This window comes from Xyrauchen texanus, chromosome 16, assembly GCF_025860055.1.
Source record: "Xyrauchen texanus isolate HMW12.3.18 chromosome 16, RBS_HiC_50CHRs, whole genome shotgun sequence".
NCBI classification, from domain to species: Eukaryota; Metazoa; Chordata; class Actinopteri; order Cypriniformes; family Catostomidae; genus Xyrauchen; species Xyrauchen texanus.
The window spans coordinates 24,985,109-25,008,187 of NC_068291.1; the positions used below are offsets into that span (position 1 = coordinate 24,985,109).

Sequence of the window (23,079 nt, forward strand, 5' to 3'; positions counted from 1 at the left end):
GGTCTCAATGGCAAAAAGACCCAAGCAGTTCCGACAAGACTAGACTATTTAATTAGTACTTTTGTCCATTCCTTAAGCTATAGGAAGGTTTTGCTGGACATAATTGTTTTAGAAAGGAGAGAGACAGACAGAGAGAGAGAAAGAATTGAATTGAGAGAGAGAGAGAGAGAGAACTATGTTCTGAGCCTATTCATGAAAACCCCCAAACAAATATTTCTCCCAGTTATTGTTTAGCTTTCCATACAAAAGTTCTTAATGCATTTAGCCTGTATTCTAGATTTAAATCCCAGTTACTCCCAGTTCTAAAGAATGCAGCAGTTTTGCTCAGAGCAAAATGAGAAAATAAAAAAATATAAAAGGAAACACCAGTTGCACCAGTAGACTGTGTGGACAGTGAAGCAGACAAGGCATGGTAGCACACGCTCGGGAAGCTCTCTACAGAAACACAGGTGAGAGTGCAGGAGCGGAGTGAAGAACGAACAGACTGCATCGTGCACACCATCCTGTTAGACTGTGTGGGAAGATTATTCAGTGTGTGCATTAACTGAAAATGTTTATGGAGGTGCGGATCTTGAAGTGAAACACTTAGTTTGTGTATAGATTAGATATGATTTAGATATGATGGAGCTAAAACCTCCACTGGTAAAAGCAAAAACTGTTTTTTAGTTCTAAACCATATTTGTGTTAGTCCGTGAACCAGACCAAGGTAGTAGATTCATTAAATTGGTTAAAAAAAGAACACAACACAAAATAAAATCAGCAAAGTTAGTAAAATTCTTACTAAGAATGTTTTATTAAAATAAATGCCAAGGAGGTTAATAAGAAAAAATAACAGCATACACCATAAAAACTAAATGCAAGCATGTAAAATACCTATGACAAGAGCAACTAAGTTGCTAATGAGTTAAACAAGCTAAGAATCAGCAAGAAAACAAAACAACTATAGGAAAAGGCAACGCTCCCAATGAGACAGATCTGAGTAAAGGGTGGGCCGAGAGGGAGGGAGAGAGGACATGGAAAAACAAAAGTTGTAGTGGGCTTCATCACAAAAGGAGATCCGAAAAAAAATAATAATAATTGTACATATAAAATGAAGTTAGAAAAATACATTAGAAACCTGTAACAATGGCTGTAATTTACATTATTACACAAGTAGAAGGCAGGCGGAAGAGAATAAGACAGATTTCTCCATTCACCTAAAATACTAAACCAACAAAACATTAACAGCATGTAGTAACATGGCAGAGGGGATTTGTTTAATACTGTCCATTTCCTCTGAAGTCTTCTTTACTCCTTTCTAATATTGCATTTCATTAGTTCAATAAGCTTAAAACAGGTTTCTAATACTGAGAAGAAAAAAAACATTGACCTTTCTTGTGTAACAAAGAAGTGATCTACAGACTACACCAGTGACTGCCAAGGTTACAGTAAAGAAAATATGAACCCTATCTTTTTTTCATCGTTTTAAAAGTGAAGAACACCCCCCAGTTGTTTCAATGATTGAAAACTGTTTGGTGACGATGGCGGGCCACTTGAGAGAGGCCTGATCTTCAGCGTGTGATTTTGATACTGTGGCTCTTTGACCGTACAAGATTTGGCACTGCTCTGACACTAATGCGCCAGCAGATGAATATCCCTGCAACCCTCCTTTCAGTAATACTTTAAATAAAAGAAATATTTTTACACTCCCTGATTTTTATTTCCCCTTCCCAGATCAGTACACTGTAAGGCTGCATCTATATGTTCAGGAAAACCAGGGAGTCCTTTTTAAAGTGAGAAAAATACTGCTTTCCCCTTCTACCCTCCTCTCACTGTCTTTAACATGTACTTTCTCAGGGGAAAAAAGGCAATGATAGAAAGTATGCAGTTTGCAATTCTTGAAACAAGGGGAGGTTTCAGATGTAGTCCAATACTCAATTGAATTCAGTTAAGAAATCTCCCTTCACAAACTTAACACCAGAGACTTCCACATCATGATTGGCAGTTGTTCTTGACAAAAATCACAGTAATTTATTCCATGGATAGCATTGCTGATTTTGTCCTCATAATATATAAGAATATAATGCAATAAAATAAAGAATAAAATAAAACACTTTGTTGAAATGGGAATTAAAAGGGGAAAAATAAACTTAATTTTGGGAAGACAAATCATGGCACATAGTTAGCTGGTCAAATGACTGCTCTTCCTTTGCATAGAATAGTTTTAGTGGCACAACACTGCAACAGCCTGTTGGTTTTACTCATGGGGTGATTTCTCTTCACAAACACCCCCCCCTCCCCTCCCCCTGCACTATCCTAGTTGGTGCTGGATATTATTGAACAGAATGTAACACTTGGAAAAAGAAACGACAATCAGTAAGGCACTTAATTTCCTTAAATATACTCTCAGATTACTTCTCACAGTTCGATTTTTCCAACATTCTCAATATGTTGGCCCGTTTTTTTCCCTCTGACCAACAGTATCCAGTCACAAAACATTTCTTGACCACCTTTTGCTTTCTATTCTATTAACTAATATATATATATATATATATATATATATATATATATATATATATATATATATATATATTAGTATTGTTTCATATTTTGTAACTGCAAGTCAAGTATAAAAGCTATAATTGCCAAAAATATATATTTTCCAGCACCCTGTAAAAGTATCTAATTTTGATCTTTCTGTATTTTTATATGCAAAGACATATCTACATTTATACATTTTTATATATATATCTCATGTATGTATAAAGCAATTTGAACAGGCAGACATGGCTTTCACATCCTATGTTTTCTTGAGGGTGTATAGAAATGAGTGGGCTCAGTAACTGTGGTGTGCAGGACACATTGTGGATGGGCTATTTGATGCAAGTGTTTTGAGGACTAGAAAAACAAATATGAATTTAACAAAAGATGATGGTCTTTAAAGAACACTTGCATTGTTAAGTTCTACTGTAATGTGGGACGGGGAGAAAACTTGGCTTCAGAAAATCGATCTTTAAAAAAATAAAAAAATATAATAATAATAATAATAATAATAATAAAGATAATGCATAACAAAAGAAAACAAAAAAAAGTGTACACCAGTGAGAGGTTAAGCCCTCCCCAGTCTACTTCATTTCTCTTCCTTAGTGTTCATTGCTTTTGCACATCCAAGTAAATTAGCATCTTGTGGGAATTCATAATTTCATTCATGTTTGATTTGCTATAATGACAAACAGGTACAGGCATAACGTAAAACCTTTTCAAACTCTATACTAAAATGACAGAACCCTTGGCGGTTAGATAAGTGTGTATATATATATATAAATTCATTAAATGAAAACCCTTTGGCTAAATGCACACACATAATACTTTTTTTTTCTTTTCTTTTTTTTTTATCTCAGCTCATTCAGAAATATTTATAGAAAGTTCAGGCACTGTATGTGGGGATTGAGTTTTTGTGATGGCATAGTTGAGTAAACGGATTCCGGTTCATATCCCAGCTTTCTAACCCTGAATTATCCTAAACTTAAATTTACTCCAAAAACACTTCACCCTAATCTCTCCCACTAAAAACACATCCCTGTTGCCCTGCCTGACTCTGCTTACTGCCCCCTACTGAGCTGGCACAAATCCTGCAATCAGCAACATGTATAAACCTGCAAGTATTGCCAAACACAATTAATAAGATACATGAAAATATAAGGGAAAAAATAAAAAAATAAAAAAAATCTAGGAGGTTACAAAACAAAGGAAAAACAAGCTTTTTGCAGTCTGTCATTGTAGCCATGCTCTAAGTCAGCTGGACAGGCACACCCAGAATGTGTCAGCACAGTAAAAATATATCAACTGAAAAAACACAGGATTACATCAGAGAAGGACAGAAAATTCACAAGTTGGTGTGAGTGCAGATTTCTTTCCTTCCTTTTCTTTTGTTGATTCATAGTGACTATCAACAGTTTAAATGGGTGGGGTAAAACACTGTTTTTCAGTGGTAGCTGACAGACATTATCTGGATCATGATGCCCCTATTAGCGTTATGATTTATAAATTAAGGGTCATCGAATGTGTGTGTATATATTTATATTTAACTTTTTTTTTAAATGCATTTAAAGGCTAAATTAGCAGAAGACACGTCTTTATTGCTTTTAAACGTCAGTGCAGATTTTTTGGTAAGTAACATTGCTGTTAACATCCACCCAAACGTTTGTAATTTAAAAAAGAAAAAGAAAGAAACAAATTTAAAAAAGGTCATAACTCATTTATAAAATAATAGAGCATCATAGTCATTATCGCTACACGTGTTGGTATGGAGGGTTGTGTTTTATGTTGGTTTGTGTTAGGACCACTGCTCGGACAGGTGCCTCTCTCTCTGTGTCCACCAGGCTAGCAAAAGGCAATTACCAGTTAATCAGATCAGCAGGCAGGCTTGGGCGCTCATCATTGGGTGAAGAGTTCAGAGGTCATTTGTTAGTTGCCGGTGGCGGCTAGGTGGTTAGGAACAAAAATGAAAACAAAAAGAAAAGAAAAAAAAAAAAAAAAGGTAGAAAAGATATTAGTCAGCAAGAAGAGACCGGAATGACATCATTTTAACAGCAAAATGAATGCAATCTCTTTGTTTAACCCCCTAATTACATGGCCAAGAGACAAAACACAGGCTAAACCTGGTTATGATCATGACACACAAGCATCATGATCAGAGTTCTAATCAGAATGTTATAACATGTAATTAAAGCGCTAAAATGCCCCATGTTCCCACAAACAAAAGCAGAGAGGTGTCACATAGGCAAACAAGAAACACATACAAACAAAAACTAGTAATATTTTAGTGTCGAAATGCATGTTACGAACAGTGTAATTAGTTGTGAGAGGAATCGGAGAGCTAGTGCATCATTATGCAAATAAATACTGCTAAATATCGCTTTTGATTTTATCTTTATTTTCTCAGTAAACGTGTACACAGGAAAAAAAAATACATATGCTACAAAAATACTCATAAAATAGTACCTTCATTAAAACTAAAAGAGTTCTTGTTATGAGGACCACAAAAACTTTCACACTTGGAAATGAACAAACAAGATCTGATAAACTTTTGATTTAATAGCTTAAGCAGTTAGCCAATGGCTTTGCTGGCAATGTAATTTAATACAAAAAAAATCTTAGTATAAAGTAAAAAATAAAAACGCAGTTAAGGAATGCACTGTTCAAGATATTGAACAGACGGCATTTACTTCAATTACAGTCAAAAGTGATTTTTTTTATAAACCTGAGTGTTTCTAGAGGCATTTCATTTGTAAACATATTTCCACAGTAAAGATGCGCAGCTTATCTACTTATTTGTATCTCACTGCAATCCCCCATTCAGAGAAACAAAGCAACACAAGATTGAAAAAAGGTAAAAATATCTCGTCTAACTAACCTCTGTCTGCGGTCACTATCCTTTGGTAAGGATGGACCCGTGAATCATGTCTCCGCACTTTAGTAGCCATTGCACCTAGATTACAACAGGTCCATAAGGTTAGACATGGTTCAGGCCAGGGAGACAACAAAAGTATAAAGCCTGGGGAACACAGCCAGACCACAACAATCATAACTTGCCTCATCTATTAAACCAGATAATTTACAACTCCAGAACTAGGGAATTCTAAGGCAAAACTGAAGAACATGATTTTGGCCTTTTATTGATGAGATCTATTTAAAATGACTAGATTTGTGCAGGCTGGCTGTGAAACAGGCTTTACATGAATTCTCATCTATATTAAAATGTATGCATGTAATATTTCTACATTTAATACATACTCACAATACCAACATGATGGATAGCAAATGCACAAAAAAAGAAGAAAAAAAAAAGCTTAGGTTTTAAAAAATGTATATCTTAACTTAAATTACACAGTAATTTAATTGACTCACAGGATTCTAAGATTTTTTGAGACGGGTGGGCAAGGACTCATGATTTTTTCTTTAAAAAATAAAATACAACACCAAAAGGTTTATCAAGGGGTTCAATATTGAAAACCAAAACTGCAAATGCCAAGCATGCCTTGATTTCCATTGCTTTCCTCAGAAGTAACAAGGTATGGACCCAATTCACACCAGTGATGAAATTATACCAACAAAAATACTTACTGACCAATAAGTTGTTTTTGGCTCATGTCTCCAGAAAGGAATTCCATAATAGAATGGCATCGTTATTTTGATTTAAAGTGAAAAATCTGATGTTGTATTTTTGCATTAAAGTGAACGAATAAAATGTTTTTTTAGATGGGTTATATCTTACATTAAAGTGAAAGACCAAACTGCTTTTTCATGTCGCTATTGGCATGAATAGACCTTCAGATGGATTTATTTTAGTCTTAAGAAAACTAAAGACAGTTTCAGGCAATTTCCTGCTGGTCTCACTCCATCGTTTCACTGACATGAAATCCAAAGAATTCAAACAATACAAAAATAGCCATGGCCTATTAATTGGCATACAAAAAAAATTCACATAATTTTTAAATACCCAACATCCTTATGATCAACAGCTAATTATTATTATTATTTTTTAAATTACAGATAGCTGACTGTCAGTCATCAAAAACAAAATACCTGAATGTCTGACGACTGTACAAATGGCAAAACTATTATGACATCATCAAAGAGCTGCGAAGGACAAATATTCTTAACTCTCTTTGGTGTGTGTGTGTGTGTGTACACCCAACAGCAGATGTCAAACAAATCACTTCTGATTGCACAGAAGCCAAGCGAGCGAGAGCGAGAGAGAATGCATGGTCTGGATGTTGAATCGAAACTGTAAGAAAATAAAAGTCTGCTAAGCTTGTGATTGTTGAAGTTTAAAAGTGAAAACCCAGTACTGTCAGAAAAGCAGAAGACCCAAATGTCCAAACTGTATAGACTCAGTGAACTGAACTTGGAAAGCCATCCACCTGATCAGCTCTGAATGATCGCAACTCAAGCTATTCAAGCACAATATTCAGCTGCTTGCACATGTAGCTTCTTTGGTGGCAACCAATCAAAAAAAATTTAACCAAAGGATAGTATGGAAGTATAATTGTTACTTAAGACACCCACCCACCCACACACAAATAAAAACATTAATTTAACAGTGCCCTAATATTTTACGGCTACACTTTAACATGGTTGTATATTTAAGCTGTGAATATTTCAGTTGAAACATTTACAACATCATTTCATCATTACAAATTCAGTATTAAAAATTCACCTTCCAAAAGTTTGGATCCAAAATATTCAGTTCCATGCTACCTTTATTATTTTACAGGTAATACACAGGCTATTATCTTTTGCTTTACAAATTCGCTTCCACAATTTCAGTGGTTTATATTCAGTTGGAAATTTAACCTGGCACATCTGGGATATTGCAGACAAAACAGTAAAGTGCAAGGCCCCCACCAGTAGGTGAAAAAATTAAGCATAATTAAGGTAATGGATTTTGTTTGTATTAGTGCAATTCAACATGCTTTTTGATATCAAAGACTTCATTCATGTTAAACTTTCATAGGACAGAAACTGATGGGTCCAACTGAGCATGCTAATGATCGACGTGTCGATCAAAAATCAGAATTCTAACATTTATGGTCCTCCGCAAGTGTGAAGTTTCTAATGTTAAATCCGGTTTCATAACCATGGTTATTATTTTTCTTCATTGTCAGTGATTGCAGAAGTTCCTCTCCAAACAGGCATGTATGGGTAATTCTCCCTGAATAGGGTGGAGTGCTCAAGCACACAAGGGTAAAAACAAGACAACTGAATACAGTGAGAATAGTGGAAGAATTTAATGAACATCCCCAACGGGACTCAGGACTCTTTCGCTCTCTCTGCCGCTCAGCACAGCACCAAGGCCTGCTACAGCAAGGAAGAGAGAAATGATTTCAAAAGCCAAGAGTAATCCGAGGGGATCCACCAGTAGCCTGCCTGACAAAGCCTACGGCAACAGAGAGAGAAACAGAGAGGAAAAAAAAAAAAAAAAAAAAAACTGTGTGCAAGCTTGTCACTGCTGCCCGTGAGTGTGTGTGTCTTTAGAGAACACTTCTTACGCAGCAGAAAACACACAGTTACACACCTCGTTTTAGACAGAGGTAAGTGGTCCCTGTCCCAGCCCGTCTCAATGGCAGCTGAATGTTACCTATGTAGCTATTTATTTTCTTTAATCACCTGGGTGAGCTAGTCCACTAGCATGAGCTAGTCATCACATATTTACCTTTCAGTGAGTCCTGAACGGGGCGGGGTGACGCACCATCAAACGCACCCCCGTAAAACCCCCTGGCAGTGCCCTCTTGTGGGGCAAAGGGTGAAGTGCCAAGCCCCCACGCCAGCTTACCTAGGACTCCGCTGTGCTCGATGGGATATTCCAGCAGAGACGTGGGTGCCAAGGCATAAGGGTAGTCATAGGGCGTGGTGTAGATAATGCCTGCATCAGGTGAAGGGGGCACCAGGGTTGGGGTGCCATTGGGTAGCATGGTGGCCATCTGAGTGGGTCTGATGAGGTTCATGATAGGGTTCCCTGCCGGATTGGGGGGCCTGAGGGCGGTCGGGGGAGGACCTGACCTGCAGGGGCCGCAATAAGCCGCTGGCCTTGAGCAGCTGCTGCCGCTGCTGCAAGAGAGAACGCAAGGGTGGCTGCCATAAACGAAAGAGTGAAAGACAGAGAGAGAAAGGGATGAAGAGAGGTTAAAGGACATGAAGAGAGGGATAGAGAACAAGGTAGGGTGAGGTAAGAAAGAAGAGGAAAATGGGATAGGCAAGGTGACAAGGAAAGAAAGGTAGGAAGAAAGTAATGGAAGAGTTGTAGAGAAGAGAAAAAAAAAAAGAGAAAAAAAAAAAAGAGCAAGAGAGGGATAGAGGTTGGGCATGTGAATGTGTAAAATGTTCAGAACCAGTGATAGATAGACAGAGAACAAAAAACAGATGTGAGAAAAGCACACGCAGAAATAGAAAAACAGGAGTACACAAAAAGAGGAAAAAAGAGGGTTGGGGAAAAAAATAACAAAGGAAAATTAGTCCATGCGATGGTCAATGAACCACAAAAAAGGTACTCTAAAAGCAAACTAAAACCCCACACCCAAAATCATTACAAATAAAACAAATACAAGGAGAAACTGATGACCGATCATTCCAGGGCAAAGCGATCACCAAAATAGAAGCACCAATGCACAACACACACAGTAACTCAAAGAATAACACATCTGAACTCAATGCCCTGCGGCATGTAGAGGTGACACCACTTATTCTGCTTGAGAATAACCAAACTGTTGCATGTCTAACAGCCTAAATATAAATAATAGGGGTTACAAATCCTTGGACATAAAGGCCAAAATTGGCAGTGCTAGAACTAACTCACTAGACGCTTTCCTGCATGAATCTAAATCTCTACATGCCACCAGGACCTTTCATGCATATGTGGAGGCAACAACTACAACATGGTTGAAAATTAAAATGCTTTTGTTTATATTTTGCATTGAAGCAAAGAGATGTCCACTTCATACATATCCATGCACATATTCATAAATCCATACAAACATCTATTTACACATTACATTCATGCAAATATTACTATACATAGCGTTAAAGACCCACATACTTAATGACAATGTGGAAATGCATAACAGTAACAAATAAGTATGGCATCGGAGGAGTCACATGTGAATATTTTCCAGCAATATGTTTATGACCTCAAGAAAACCTATAAAACACAATCATGCAGCAAAATGATTCTCTGTGCAACACCAAGATTACACAAGCTGTGACTGCATTATAAACAGCTTTGAAAGTAGTGATCGACCGATATGGGCTTTTTAAGTGCAGATGCCGATATCCAGAGAGCAGGGTGGTCGATAGGCAGACACAATGCCGATATATCACAATTTTATATAGTAAATAAAAAATTGCTACGAAATGAATAAACTCTTATTTACCACTATATTAACTAAATTTCACAATAAACTAACTTTCTAAAGAAATAATAATAATATTGTATTTTAAAATGGTAGACAGCAGTTTCTTCAGATTTTTGTTTAGTCATACAATTTTTGTAATTTATTTGCAAATGAAGAAATTGTTAATATATTAGAAAGGAAATAACAGTACACATAGAAGTCCAGCAACCATAGATGGCATGTCCATGTTAGCAAATCACATTTTCTAAAAAAATACAGAATCAAACCAATTGTACAGAGAATAGTGAATAAGACATTTACTCATAGCGCACATGAAGCGCTTTTAATTTGAAGATGCACTCACACGGTCTTGCGGATCCAGCGCGTGCAGCAATCTCCTGACAGTTTTAACTGTCCTGGATCGAATGCTTGGATTGTCACAGAGTGATCGCCATGATTTGTGTAGAGGAAATTCTGATCCTAAAGTTTTTGATTCTGGCTGACAGAATACACGCTTAGAGGAAGATATTAGAGGAGCACTTGATGGGAAGAAAATGCTGGATTTTCGTAAATTTCATCTTTTTAAATGAATCATCTGCATATTTGCAGATGGTATAATAGAGGTTTTACTGATATTTTCCTTTTATCATCAGACAAGGCAGTTAAGTTACAGGAAACTGTTGAGGAGAGACTGTTAGAATCCTTGCTTTAGAGGAAGATATATGAGCATTCCACAGGATGCTGAATCTGCAGAAGTAGTGTGAGGTTGGCTTATTACATTTGTTTAAACGAGACATGTGCATATTAGCAGACGGTATATATAATATAGTTTTATTGATATTTGCCTTTTTATCATTATACAAGACAGTTAAAAGTTACAGGGAACTGTTGAGGAGAGAGCGGGGGAATGAAACAGAAGAGCAGTTTAACATGAGCTCAAACGTGTCTGCCGTGGCTCTGATATGCGGACCGTTTAAATGACTGTCGCACACGTCTATTATTGTAGTAACACGATGGCACGTAACAACAAAAGAAACCGTGACTGGTCGTTTACATGTCTCATTGCTTCACATGCAAGGAGGCAATTCTCAGCGCCCTCAACAAACAAATTGGCCAAAGGGGAAAATTTAAAGAATTCTGAATATTGGGCGATTTATCAGCCTCTGTGATATATCGGTTGACCACTATTTGAAAGGTGGTAGGAGAAGGAAAAATGGAAGAGAGAGCGAGACAGAGGGAGAGAGAGAGAGAAATACTAGACTATGTAGGCAGATGATGAGATGTTTTATGAAGAGTCTGCAAGTGAACAGGTTTAATTTTATAATGAACATGTGCATTCTGAAGTCTAATGTACGATCATACTCAAAACATGAATTGCTCATTTATGGTGAGAATGAGAAAACAGCATAAAATCCTCTTTCCTTTATGCCATTGCATGTGTATGTGAGTGCATTTACATGTGGATTAAGGGTGGATATAACAGACGGCTTATAGTTGTTTTTGAAATTTTGTGAATGCGTAAGCTCTGCCCTTAAATGTGGGTGATTCTGAGTGTGTGAGCACTTAAGCAAATCTCTGTAGTCACTGTGCAACACACAAATTACAGCTAAACTGTTTCATACCTTGGTGTGTTGCTGCTCAAGTATTTAGATTCTAGAGTGTGAGTGTATGCATGTATAAGTTATTATGTGTCTGGCTGTTGGCGTTTAAATGTGTGTCCCCTTACGTGCTTTGATGTTGGTGTCTCTGTATGTTCCGTTTAAAATGGCCAGCTCCATCAGCTGCATCTTCTTCAGATTATCTTCTCCTTCTGCCTAAGAAAAACAAATCAGAGGGGCACTGATTACTCATGCAACCAATCATCGACATAAAATCAAGTATTTGGGTTCAACACCCAATAAACAGCAATGTTTTTGCAGCATGTAAAAATTTAACATTTGACAAAAATCAGTTAAGTGGTAATCAGTTTAGAGTAACAACCAATGTATAACCACAGCAACCATCATTACTTTAAATTAGGATGCAGAAATTATTCATAGAGGGCAACAAACATTTGTGGTTGACAAAAAAAAATGTAGGAGACAAAACTGCCATGTAGCCATTTAACATTTATTTTTACACAATTTTAGAAAATATTTACTCAATTAAAATATTTGAAAACATACTTTAAATTGACACGGCCAGCTATACATTTTAGAAATTAGAAAAATGAGGAGCTCAATGTGCACTATATTAGGGATGGGCATTTTGGCCATTTTATCTATTCAAATACAAGTACTCGAGGGGCAATTACATGTTCATAACTGTCTATATAATAACATGCCTGTCAACCGTCTTTGGTTGCTGCATTGTCTTGTTGTTCCAGTGTATCATCCATTCATTATTATATGCTGTCATAATATGATACAAAATGTACAAAAGATTGCATAAATCAAAACATAACGCATCATATTTTGTCATTGTGTGAAGGATCGCTGCTCAAATCAATGAAAGAATGTGCACAACATGGATCTGTATGTTCTACTTTCAGGTTATTGTAGTAATCTTAGTAAGCGCACACCTTTTTTCTAGTGCCTGTCTGAACTGTCCATTTTCAAATTGTGGTTGGCTTAACAGGAGACGTCATGACCATCGCGTTTTTAATATGCATGTTAAGTTGAAGTTCAGTTTTGAAGACGCAGCATTGTGTTCCATTAAAGTGCACGCTCTCAAGCTGTTTGAAACACTGAAGCACACATTGCGTCTAGTACCACAAGCATGTGTGTGTCCACAAATGTTCGCTCTTAAAGAAAGGAAGCTGCAATGTTCCATATTGTTGTTGCTGTAATGATTCATTAAGTGTTCCATTTAAGTCGGAGAGTCAGAATTTCCACCTTTCAGCTGGGGAAAGTGCAACGGAATGACACTATGTCGGACTTCTAACTTGGAAACTTGTGCAGAATTCTTCAATGAGATGCAGGTTTGCGTTACCTCACGCAGGGTAGGGAGGTTTACAGTCAGTAACAAACATTCACTTTTTCTTCAGTTCTTACATTAAATGAAAATAACACGTTTAGCAAACGTTTCACAGAGACAAGTATTCAAAACACGGTTAATTACACTCTTTGTTTTGATTATCATAACGTAGCATTTCAGCATTGTATATCAGTTTGGTTGCTACGAGACGTCTCCGACAATCCAAGTACCCCTAAAACTCATAACGTAATAATCTCAAAATTAAAAATAAGCTCCATCTTTGACACATTTGTGTTTAGTTGTCAGGTAATTGTAAAGAGAAAAATGCAAACATGAGAGCTCAACTCAGAGCAACTAAAATGCAAAAGGCTCTCATTTCCAACTGCAGAGAGAAAGAAATGACAAACAGGAAGGGGGAGAGAGATTCAGATTTACACATCAAGTAAAAGACACATTTGAGATCTTGGATGCCTTTAACTTTTTATGGTGTTTTGGAATTTCCTTAGGAAAACCCACATCAAAAGGCTAAACTGCTTTGATAGACACCATATTTGAGTGGTATCGTGAGAGTTTTCCTCAAGGGACTTTGACTGCCGAAACAGCATTTCTCTTGAATAGTTCAAATCTACACCACCACATGACTCAAAGCTAAGGACACATGACTCAAAGCTAAGTAATTTCTTCAATCAGGAAAAAGTAAACGAATCAAAATGTGCTAAAACTACTGATGCCCCCGCATGAGTGACTCATCCATTCCTGAGCATTTTAGTAATACAATACAGACACAAAAACATTCTCTTGTAGAAAGCAAAGCTTTTATTCGAACCCTTCACATCTGAAGAGCCCGTGGAGAGTCGATGAAGATCATCTCTCAGCTTGTTACAATAACGCCACTCATGTAGAGACGGAACAAAAGACAATGGCTCCGTCTAATCGAATGCAGCACAGAAAAAAACATTATAATTTTGTCCATTTCACTTGACAGGTAAAACACAGAGAGAGAACAGAAGAGTTTAACATGCTTCTGAAAGTGCTATCCATTATGGGTTTAACCTTAATCATGTGAATTTTGTGTGACCAGCTCAGACCCTTAACCGTGCGCACACGCGCACAGTGTTACAATGACTGAGCAGCATTTCTGTCACACATACTTTCTCCATGTTACAGAATATCTGGGGCCCATTCACTCTTATTCTAGCCAGTTCAACTAGGCTGTGTTGAAGCACAGTTGCTTCAACAGTCTGAACCGACAAAATCAGCACCAGGGTTTTATGCACTGTGAGGGTAAACTTCCACTTTTTATTAGCAAAATCTCAGTTCTTATGGGTTAGAGGTAAAAAATAAAATAAAAAATTAAATCTGAATTTGTATTAATGAAAAATACATAAATGTATTTAACAAACAGATGAGACTATTATAAATGATTTTAAAAGGTTAGAAAAAAAACAAACTCAAAGGTTATATTGCCTCTGAAAATCAAATTCAGAGGGCAAATATTATGGAGGACAAAACATGCAAAAATAATAAATGTAATAAGAAAATAAAGAAAGGAATAAATGTCTTGATAAAACAAATATAATTCGTTTTTAATATAAGTTATTCCTGAATTTATTTTTGAATGACTTTTTTTCATTTATTATTTTCAATTTTTTTTATTTATTATTTTCTCTTTATTTTTATTCTTTAAAACATTTATTCTTTCATTTGTTTGAATGCATAAATAAAATAAAAAAACTAATTTATTTATTCCCACATGTATTTATTTCTATATTTAAATATTCCCACATGTATTTATTTTTGTATTTATTCTTACATTTCTGTCTCTTGTATGATATGATGTGGGCGGGTCCTGCTTACCATTGGCTTATTGTAGATTGAAGCGTGTGCTCGATTACTCTTGACTTGTTTTGATGTGACTTTAGGTCATAGCCATATCGCGTGTAAACTAAAGCTATTTTTGTGGGGCTAAAAACATAAGAGCTTAAGTCAATCCAAGATGTATTGATTATACTACAATCACAAAATAAATGGGGAGCGGTTTCTTCAACAAAACCACAAAATGAGCAATTTCATAAATGATATAATTTAACCTTGTCCTTTTCTTTTTTTCTGTGTATATAACTTCATATTTTGATGTCTGCAAATCCATAATATTGTTTTCTGTTCTCATTGTTCATTGTAAAAGAAACAAACAACCATGCTTCATTTCCCTGATCGTTTATGCATGTATACATCTGCAATAAAAAAATCTATAGCTGACTCTTCACATATATCTAGAGAGTTGTGCGACATGCAAATGAAGTCGATAACCACGCATCAAATAACTGTTTCATTTAGAGTAGTGGTGCTTATTGATATTTTAGGAGAGCTGTATGCTGGTATGAATGTCGTAGCACATCCTGGATTGTTAAACTCACTGCAAAACGTTTCCCTGCATATTCAAAATCTGTGCGAGTCAGAGGGTGCTAAGGTGGGATGTCATCTGCTCCCGATAAGTACTATTGAGCTCTCAACCAACGATGCACTGGAGCTAAGCAAGGACCGCCTCCCTCATTTCCATATTGCACACAAAAAGGTAAAAATAAATACATGTATAAATAAATATATATGGGAATATATAAATATGGAAATAAATATATGTGGGAATAAATATAAAAAATAAATTAACACATAAATAAAAACATATGCAAAATAAATGAATAAATAATTAAAAGCTAAAAAGAATAAAAATAAAAGTGAAAAAATAGAAATAAGTGTCCTGAGATATCTCACTGACATAACTAGACTGTGAAAACAGCAAACAAAAATGTGACCGGGAAGGGGGGCACTTTAAACTAATAAGCATAAATTCCCTTGTGTTCCAAATAATAATGCCAAATATGTTTTTATCGAATTTGTGTTTGTATTGCGTTTTGGTAATGCTTCCAAAAGAAAAGTACTCAATTTTAAGTTCAAGGTGAACGTGTTTTCTATTACTTAATGATTTATTCAATTTAGTCTTTGTTTCTTTAATACAAAAGATATACATTACTGAACCTGCAGAGTTGCATTCACAATACAAGCTAACCGCATGGGCATAAAGTGGACTAATGTCACAGCTCCTCCTCAGATGAGAATTTGCAGCATTCTCATAGACGACAGTATACTTGCAAACAGTTTTCAGATGAATGTAACAGGGGAAAAAAAAAAAAAAAAGTGAAAACAAGACAAGAGACATGTTCCAGCTTGTGCTGCATGCCTCTGAACAAACAGCAAATCAGACACGAGCAGTAGCTATGTTTCCATCCAAGTTGTGAATATAATTTATGCGAAAAATCACAATATCACAAAAATAATGTGCGAATAAAGCAGTGTTTCCATCCCTTGTGTTCAAAAGAAGAAGAAAAATCATCAATTCCAGGGAAATTGTAGTGACTGTTTGACTCTTATTAATAAAATACTTGTGGTTTAGGATGTGCAGACAAAAAACTTTAATAACTCGTTTCATGACTGGAAATGACAGCGTGCCACACAGTTCTGGGAGCACTATGTGTGTGTGTGTGTGTGTATGTGTGCATTCCTCCATCATGACTTTGTGGTCTGGATCTATAAATTATTCTTTAAAAGTATCAATAAACCTGCTCTTTGGGAAAAAGTGCAAGTTTGTGTTTAACTTGTTTGCTCTGCGAACTCTATGCAGGCTGTGGATTTTTAGGACACTGGTATTTCAGAATGACCAGGGCAACAATTCAGTTGCGATTATTGATCTGCTGGTTCATCTAGTTATGAATGAATTATTCAGTCACATAATTTTTTTGAAGTGCATCTTGTATTCCGGTTAAATTCACTAAGAGTTTATTCTGTAAATGGCTCCATTTATAGTTTATGCACATTTATTTTATCGAATAAAACAGGTATCCACCTCAAGCGAGCGTATACATTTTCCATGAGCATTGGAGATTTTATTTGCATCATGGTGTTTCCATCCAGCAGATTTTATGCAATATCCTAAAATGCACATAAAAGCAGCGTTGATGGAAACAGCTATTTCCAGCTATTCTTAAAAATATAATAAAGTGTGTTTCTTCAAGTGCATGTCTTTGTGACTAATGGCATTTCTTGTCATGTGTCATTCCGAGATGTCTTAAAGGTCATCCACCTGTTGCAGGTAGATGAGCAAAATTACCAGTGCATGAAATCCATTTAGACGAGGAGCTGGCGAACTGGATTCAGCTTGTCGCATTTTGTGGGTGTTAGTTTCACACCCTGGCCACTGTTTAATATATTTGGCAACTTCCCAGATCCATGGTTTTGCATTTCAAAATGGAGTGTGGTGTTTTGGAAAAAGGGTACTTGTCTAATTCAATGGCTCAGTCTCGTAAATTGCAGAACGTTTACAACACCTTTAAATTGCAATCTTCATAGGACGATCCCAATATTTTTCCAGATATACCGCTAAGTTTACTTTAGCTTTGGTTGTGTTTGTTATATGCTCTGCTAAGTTAATAGAAATTAAACTGAATAGCTTGGGACCTGTTAATTTTTAGAATTCATATTGTATCACGTTAGAAGGTTCCCTGTATAATTTACAAAATTTGCAGATAAAATTTATATATGCAAGGAAAATTTAGATACTAAATGAATTATAACCAAATGAAAAAGAATCTAATAAAATCTTATCATAATCAAAGCAAATCAGAACTTGTGAATTGTAACAATCCAATTGGGAAATCTTTCTCCCTTCAAAAGAGTTCAAGATATTTTAGAGTTTCTATATCTTTTTTGATATGGTTAACATAACAGAATGAAAAAGACTGAAATACTTTCTTAATGGCAAAAACCATATCATCAGCCAAAAAAAAAATAAAAAATATAAATATATATATATATAAATAAAAGGAAGGGTCTCTTCGTATCTTAGGCAAGTCTGTTGACGGGGCAGCCAAGAGACTTTCTCTCCCCCCCCCCTTTAAGAAGGGTGCGACAGGATAAACTTCCTCTGACACGAAAAGACCCAAAACACCATAAACCATCACACTCTCATTTCTGATGATGTGGCCCTTTCTGTTGTTGGCTAAGCATTAAATCCAAATATCAAAATTTCCAACACTCATCCAACAAACGAGAACTTTGTAAACTGATTAGGGCTGCACAATTAATCAAAATAAAATCGAAACCGCGATTTGACCTTGTGCGATTATTAAATTGCAATGGGCTGCGATTTAAAAATATAAATACATAGTCTGCTCCATTCAAAGTTTATTTGCGCCGCTCAGTCCAGTGTATATTAAGTTAGAGCATTGTTGGTGTTTTCAGAGCAGTTCTGTGCTCCACAACTCCCTCTCATGCTTACAGTAACAGAAGTGCTTCTGAGTTCGGTTCCAGTTTGCTTGCGTGCGCTAAACGCTTTATTTACACTAAACTGGCACGTTATTAAATATTTTAGTTACTATAATATAATGCATTGCTAAATTTTATATAATAAAATAATGAATTAAAACAAATGAAATGTTGACAAACTATCCAAAATTTTCTCTTTATATTTAATTACACCAATGGGTTATCAGTTCAACTTACGTTTGACATTAAGCCTCATTCTTTAGGACTATCTTATATACAGTAAAGAATAGTTTGTATAAGCCTACTAGTTTTTAAGCCCTAGAATAAGGAGTAACATTTATATTTTAAAATGATATGTTGTGTATACTGAATTATTTAATCAACCAACATTATTTTTAACAGCAAAAACTAGGCAACAACTATACTTTACCAACAGGGAAATTCAGTTAACAGTGACACTGAGCAGAAAGCTTACATATAACCAGTTTTGGCAGCTGCTGATAAAGTTAAATGATCCGTATTGATTGATGAAACGAAAACTGGAGATCGGTATCGGATGTTAAAATCCTGATTGGAGCATCCCTAATATTCAAGTTGAATGTTTCAACAACTAATGATGATGATTAGTGGGCTGAGATCCTGTCACAAAATGGACAAAAACAGGTACACGGTGGATGCTAACATTTGTATATGAAGACTTTGTTTGTGTTAAACTTTTTAGAAATAACCAAAATATGACTGTCCAAATCGTCCAGCCCTAAAACTGATTGTTCCGCAGGATATTTAATGAGGTCACAGTGCCACTGGTCACTTGAAGTTACTCCCCACAGGACTAATGTGACACAGGGGTTAGTGAAACAAAGAATTCCATTGAAACATTGTTCCTAAGATTTATTGTAAGAGTGGATATTTCTGTTTGAGGTCATGTTGGATTGTTGTCCTTTTTCTTTATTATAACACCTCTCTCTCTCTCTGTCTCTCTCTGTCTGTCTGTCTGTCTCTGTCTGTCTGTCTCTGTCTGTCTGTCTCTGTCTGTCTGTCTCTGTCTGTCTGTCTCTGTCTGTCTGTCTCTGTCTGTCTGTCTCTGTCTGTCTGTCTCTGTCTGTCTGTCTCTGTCTTTCTGGAGGCATTCTTGGGATGTTTGTAAAATATGTAGAGATTATTCCAGGCAAGCAAGTGAATGAGTCAGAGAGAGATAAAGAGAAAATAAAGGAGATGCAATGTTTCCAGAGAGCTGTGTGTCATCAGACATGGGACAGGCTCAAGGGATACGTCCCTCTGATTTAACCAACAAAAGCTGACACTAGAGAACATTTCCACACACGCTTGGGTGTGTGAGACATCAGGGAAGGCCGCTCAATAATCCTGCTCTATCCACAGGAATCAGATTCAATCAATGGGGTCTATTTGTAAGGGCAGCAGAGTGGAACAGCCCTCATTGGCCATGGGAGAGGACAAGGGATGGTAGAATGTATGTGACAGCAGGGCTTGTGAGATCATAGACTGAGTAACTTGAACTATAGCATTTCCTCACCATAATATATATTATTTAAATACAGCAATATTGCATCCAAGTCTATTTCCTTCTTCAGTGAAAATATGTAAATGTTGAAGACAGACTAATTTCCAGCAGTGATACTCAATGCATTTTTTTTTTTTATCTGAAGATATGGGAGAGATAATTACTCTTCATACAAAGAACCAAGTCAGCTTTGAAAAAGTGTTTGTTTCCAAGCATTTAAAAATCCTTGAGATCATATTTTTACAAAAACAAATACCACCAGATAAAAAAAGTGCCAATAAACTAAGGAGAGACTTAAAAGGGGAAAAAGACGCATTTACATTTACATTTATGCATTTGACAGACGCTTTTATCCAAAGCGACTTACAGTGCAGTTATTACAGGGACAATCACCCCGGAGCAACCTGGAGTTAAGTGCCTTGCTCAAGGACCCAACAGTGGCATCTTGGTGGTGCTGGGGATTGAACCCCCGACCTTCTGGCAAATGCTTAACTTAAGCTAATTTTTATTCACTTAATGTACATCTAAAGTTGCCTTTAACAACACAAGTCCACCCTCATTGCCAAATCTCCAACAATCTTTATGACCCGGTCTCCTGTCCCTCTGCCTCAAATAAAATCAAACCACCCAGCTAGCAACGAGAGATTACGCTACATTATGAGCGCTCATACCACCTTAGATGGTAGAGTTTTATTTTATTTTATTGAGATTTAAATAAACACTTTAAAACAAGCACTGACACTGTGCACCTGATTTGACTACATAATATAGTGGCAGCCTAGCAGTTACATCTCCAGGCTGAAAATGTAAAAGTTTGCAGGTATGATGCATGAGAAAACTGCAGTCTTCCCTCGAGCAAGATACACAATTTGTGTGCTGTGAGTCACTTTGAATAAAATGTGTCTGCTATAAGTAACCATATAATATGTAGGCCAGATTGGAGCGGAGATATTGAAATGCACTGGACACAGCCATCCATACGGGATTACGTCGGATTTCAAGAGCGGGCTGCAAGAACACAGATCTGAGTGAGCAAACAAAAATAAAAAGTTATCAAAAAACAAAAACAGTGATCCTTAATGCCATGCTCTCAAAACAAAAATAAAAAGTTATCAAAAAACAAAAACAGTGATCCTTAATGCCATGCTCTCAAATATTTTTCTCTCTCTCTCTCTCTCTCTCTCTCTCTCTCTCTCTCTGACGATGTTTTGTTCTGCTTCTATGATCCTTTAATGCCACCCAATCGAGCCGAGAATATCTTGAAAGGATTTAGAAAGGCTGATCTGGAGGTTTAAATACTGCCGGATTTGCATCAGATTCCAAGATTTGAGTGTCAAAGCTGATCCACATACTCCCTGTGCCGCCCCGGCTGTCATCTCTGGACTGTGATCCAACCTTGCCCACTCTAAACCCCCTTAACCTTGCGTTCCGCTTTGGGGGCAAAAGGTTGCAAAGAATCCGCTGACAGAGGGGAGAGAAAAGTAAAAAACAAAGAGACCCATAACAAATAAATCTGCAAATCCCAATAAGGGTTGTACTCATATGACTGCCTCTTGAAAGCACTGAATATGCTGTGGGGACTGATAGACCATACAGAGGCAATGCCATAAAACTCATTTGAAAACACTGCTTCCACTGATGGCCTAACAGAGGTTCCCCCATAGTCAAGGTTAGCAGCTGCAAAGCGAATGCACAAAATGAAGAGTGTTGGCAAGCGTAGTCAAGGTCTCTCTACTGATAGCTAAACTGCTTAATGGGTCAGGGCCAAAACATTAGCCAGAAGGCACAGCCTGATACATCATAACATTATGCGTGAAAAGGTGTTTTGCTTGAGCAAAAATTGGAAAATATATTACATGTAAAAATTACTGCGAGTGTACAACCAAGTCAGTACTTGATGCCCAGCTCAGGTTTGCTGACTTAAGGAGTTCCATTTAAAAGCATGAGGCATTGTGCACTGCCAATGATAGATTATAAATAGAGTAAGAGTCATTGTAATTGTGCCAAACAGCAACAAAAACTTCAGAAGGTCAGAATAATCTAATTGTGATAAGTGGAAAAATGAAGACTCTCAGATTGGTCCAACTATTTGGGTATTTCTTGACCATTGACTCCACTAACTGTGGTAATGAACCTAACACAATCCCGTTTTGCCCTCGAAAACAGTGCAGGAAGATGAAAGGAATCCATTCCTGGCTCTCTCCACGAGATTGGTTTGGGAGGATTCTCTATATGAGTTCCCTGTTCCCATCTGACCCTGAATGAGTGGATAATAAGCCCAGCCACAATGTAACAGGGGTGGTGGTAGTGCAAGAAGCCAAATAGGGGGCAAACACATTCCAAGAACAGGGCTACTACGCAAACATTTGCGTTTCAGTCTGCATCTTTTCTCCCATAAGTAAAAGGATTAGTGGTCTGTTCAAAGGAAATGCAGTTGAACTGATGTCTGCAGGGGGTCTTTTTGCGAACCAGAAAAGATTACAGCCAACTGTTTTCAGAAGAGTAAGGGGCTGGACTAACCTCTAGAGGTGGCTGGCAAACTAAGAGGTTTGTGTTATTTATCCAGATAGCTTGTTACAAGAAGAGCTTGAGGATAGACTCTTAACTTTTCAAAGTCATGAGTTAACTTTGTGCCTCTTTCCAGGACAAATGGTGGGTGTTACCATAACCCCTTCATCTTTATCTAAAGGCCTATTAACATCAAGAACAAATGTTTGGCGTGAGTGTTCATTCTGAATGAGCCGGGTCCAACAAATCATCCGCTGACATTCCGACAAATTGCTAAACCTCACTGTTATTTTAATTGCAAGGATAAAATATAGTATTCCTGAAACAATTTGTTCTCACCATGCACAAGAAACTGAATTTAATACAATTAAGCAAAAATTAAAGCAATTACCATGAGGCTTTGTCTTTTATATTATTTTAGATGTAATGTTTATTTCATACTATACCTGTTTTACTTATATGTACATTATTTCACTTTTATTTATGGTACATCACTGTACCTTGCGTTAATGCATTTTTCAGGCATTAAAAAAAGGGAACATGCATAAATATAAAGACAGAACACATGGGACACATGCAACAGCACCCTTTACTCAACTCACTCGCACAAAACACGGATTCTATATTCTTCTAATGGAATCAAAACATGGAAAGAACAATGAAACTATTATGCCAAATTAGATAAATAATAATAAAAAAACTGCCTTAACTGCATTAAATACAGTTGAAGTCAGAAGTTTACATACACCTCAATTCCTGACATACAATAGTAGAAAACATTCCTTGTCTTAGGTCAGCTAGGATAACTACTTTATTTTTAAAATGTGTAATGTCAGAATAGTATTATATATAATTATATATTTCAGCTTTATTTCTTTCATCACATTCCCAGTGGGTCAGAAG

The 23,079-nt window shown here is 36.5% G+C and overlaps 1 protein-coding gene across 1 annotated transcript in view; it reads right to left on the minus strand.

The window, feature by feature from the left end:
- Positions 1 to 774: 774 nt before the first annotated feature.
- Positions 775 to 23,079, minus strand: part of LOC127656869 (protein quaking-A-like) — a 130,842-nt gene continuing 108,537 nt past the window's right edge. Inside the window, 5 exon segments of the mRNA XM_052145392.1 lie at positions 775 to 4,463; positions 5,396 to 5,470; positions 8,198 to 8,534; positions 8,537 to 8,616; positions 11,599 to 11,686. Of these exon segments, the coding sequence (XP_052001352.1) occupies positions 4,447 to 4,463; positions 5,396 to 5,470; positions 8,198 to 8,534; positions 8,537 to 8,616; positions 11,599 to 11,686 (597 nt within the window). The 3' untranslated portion in view covers positions 775 to 4,446.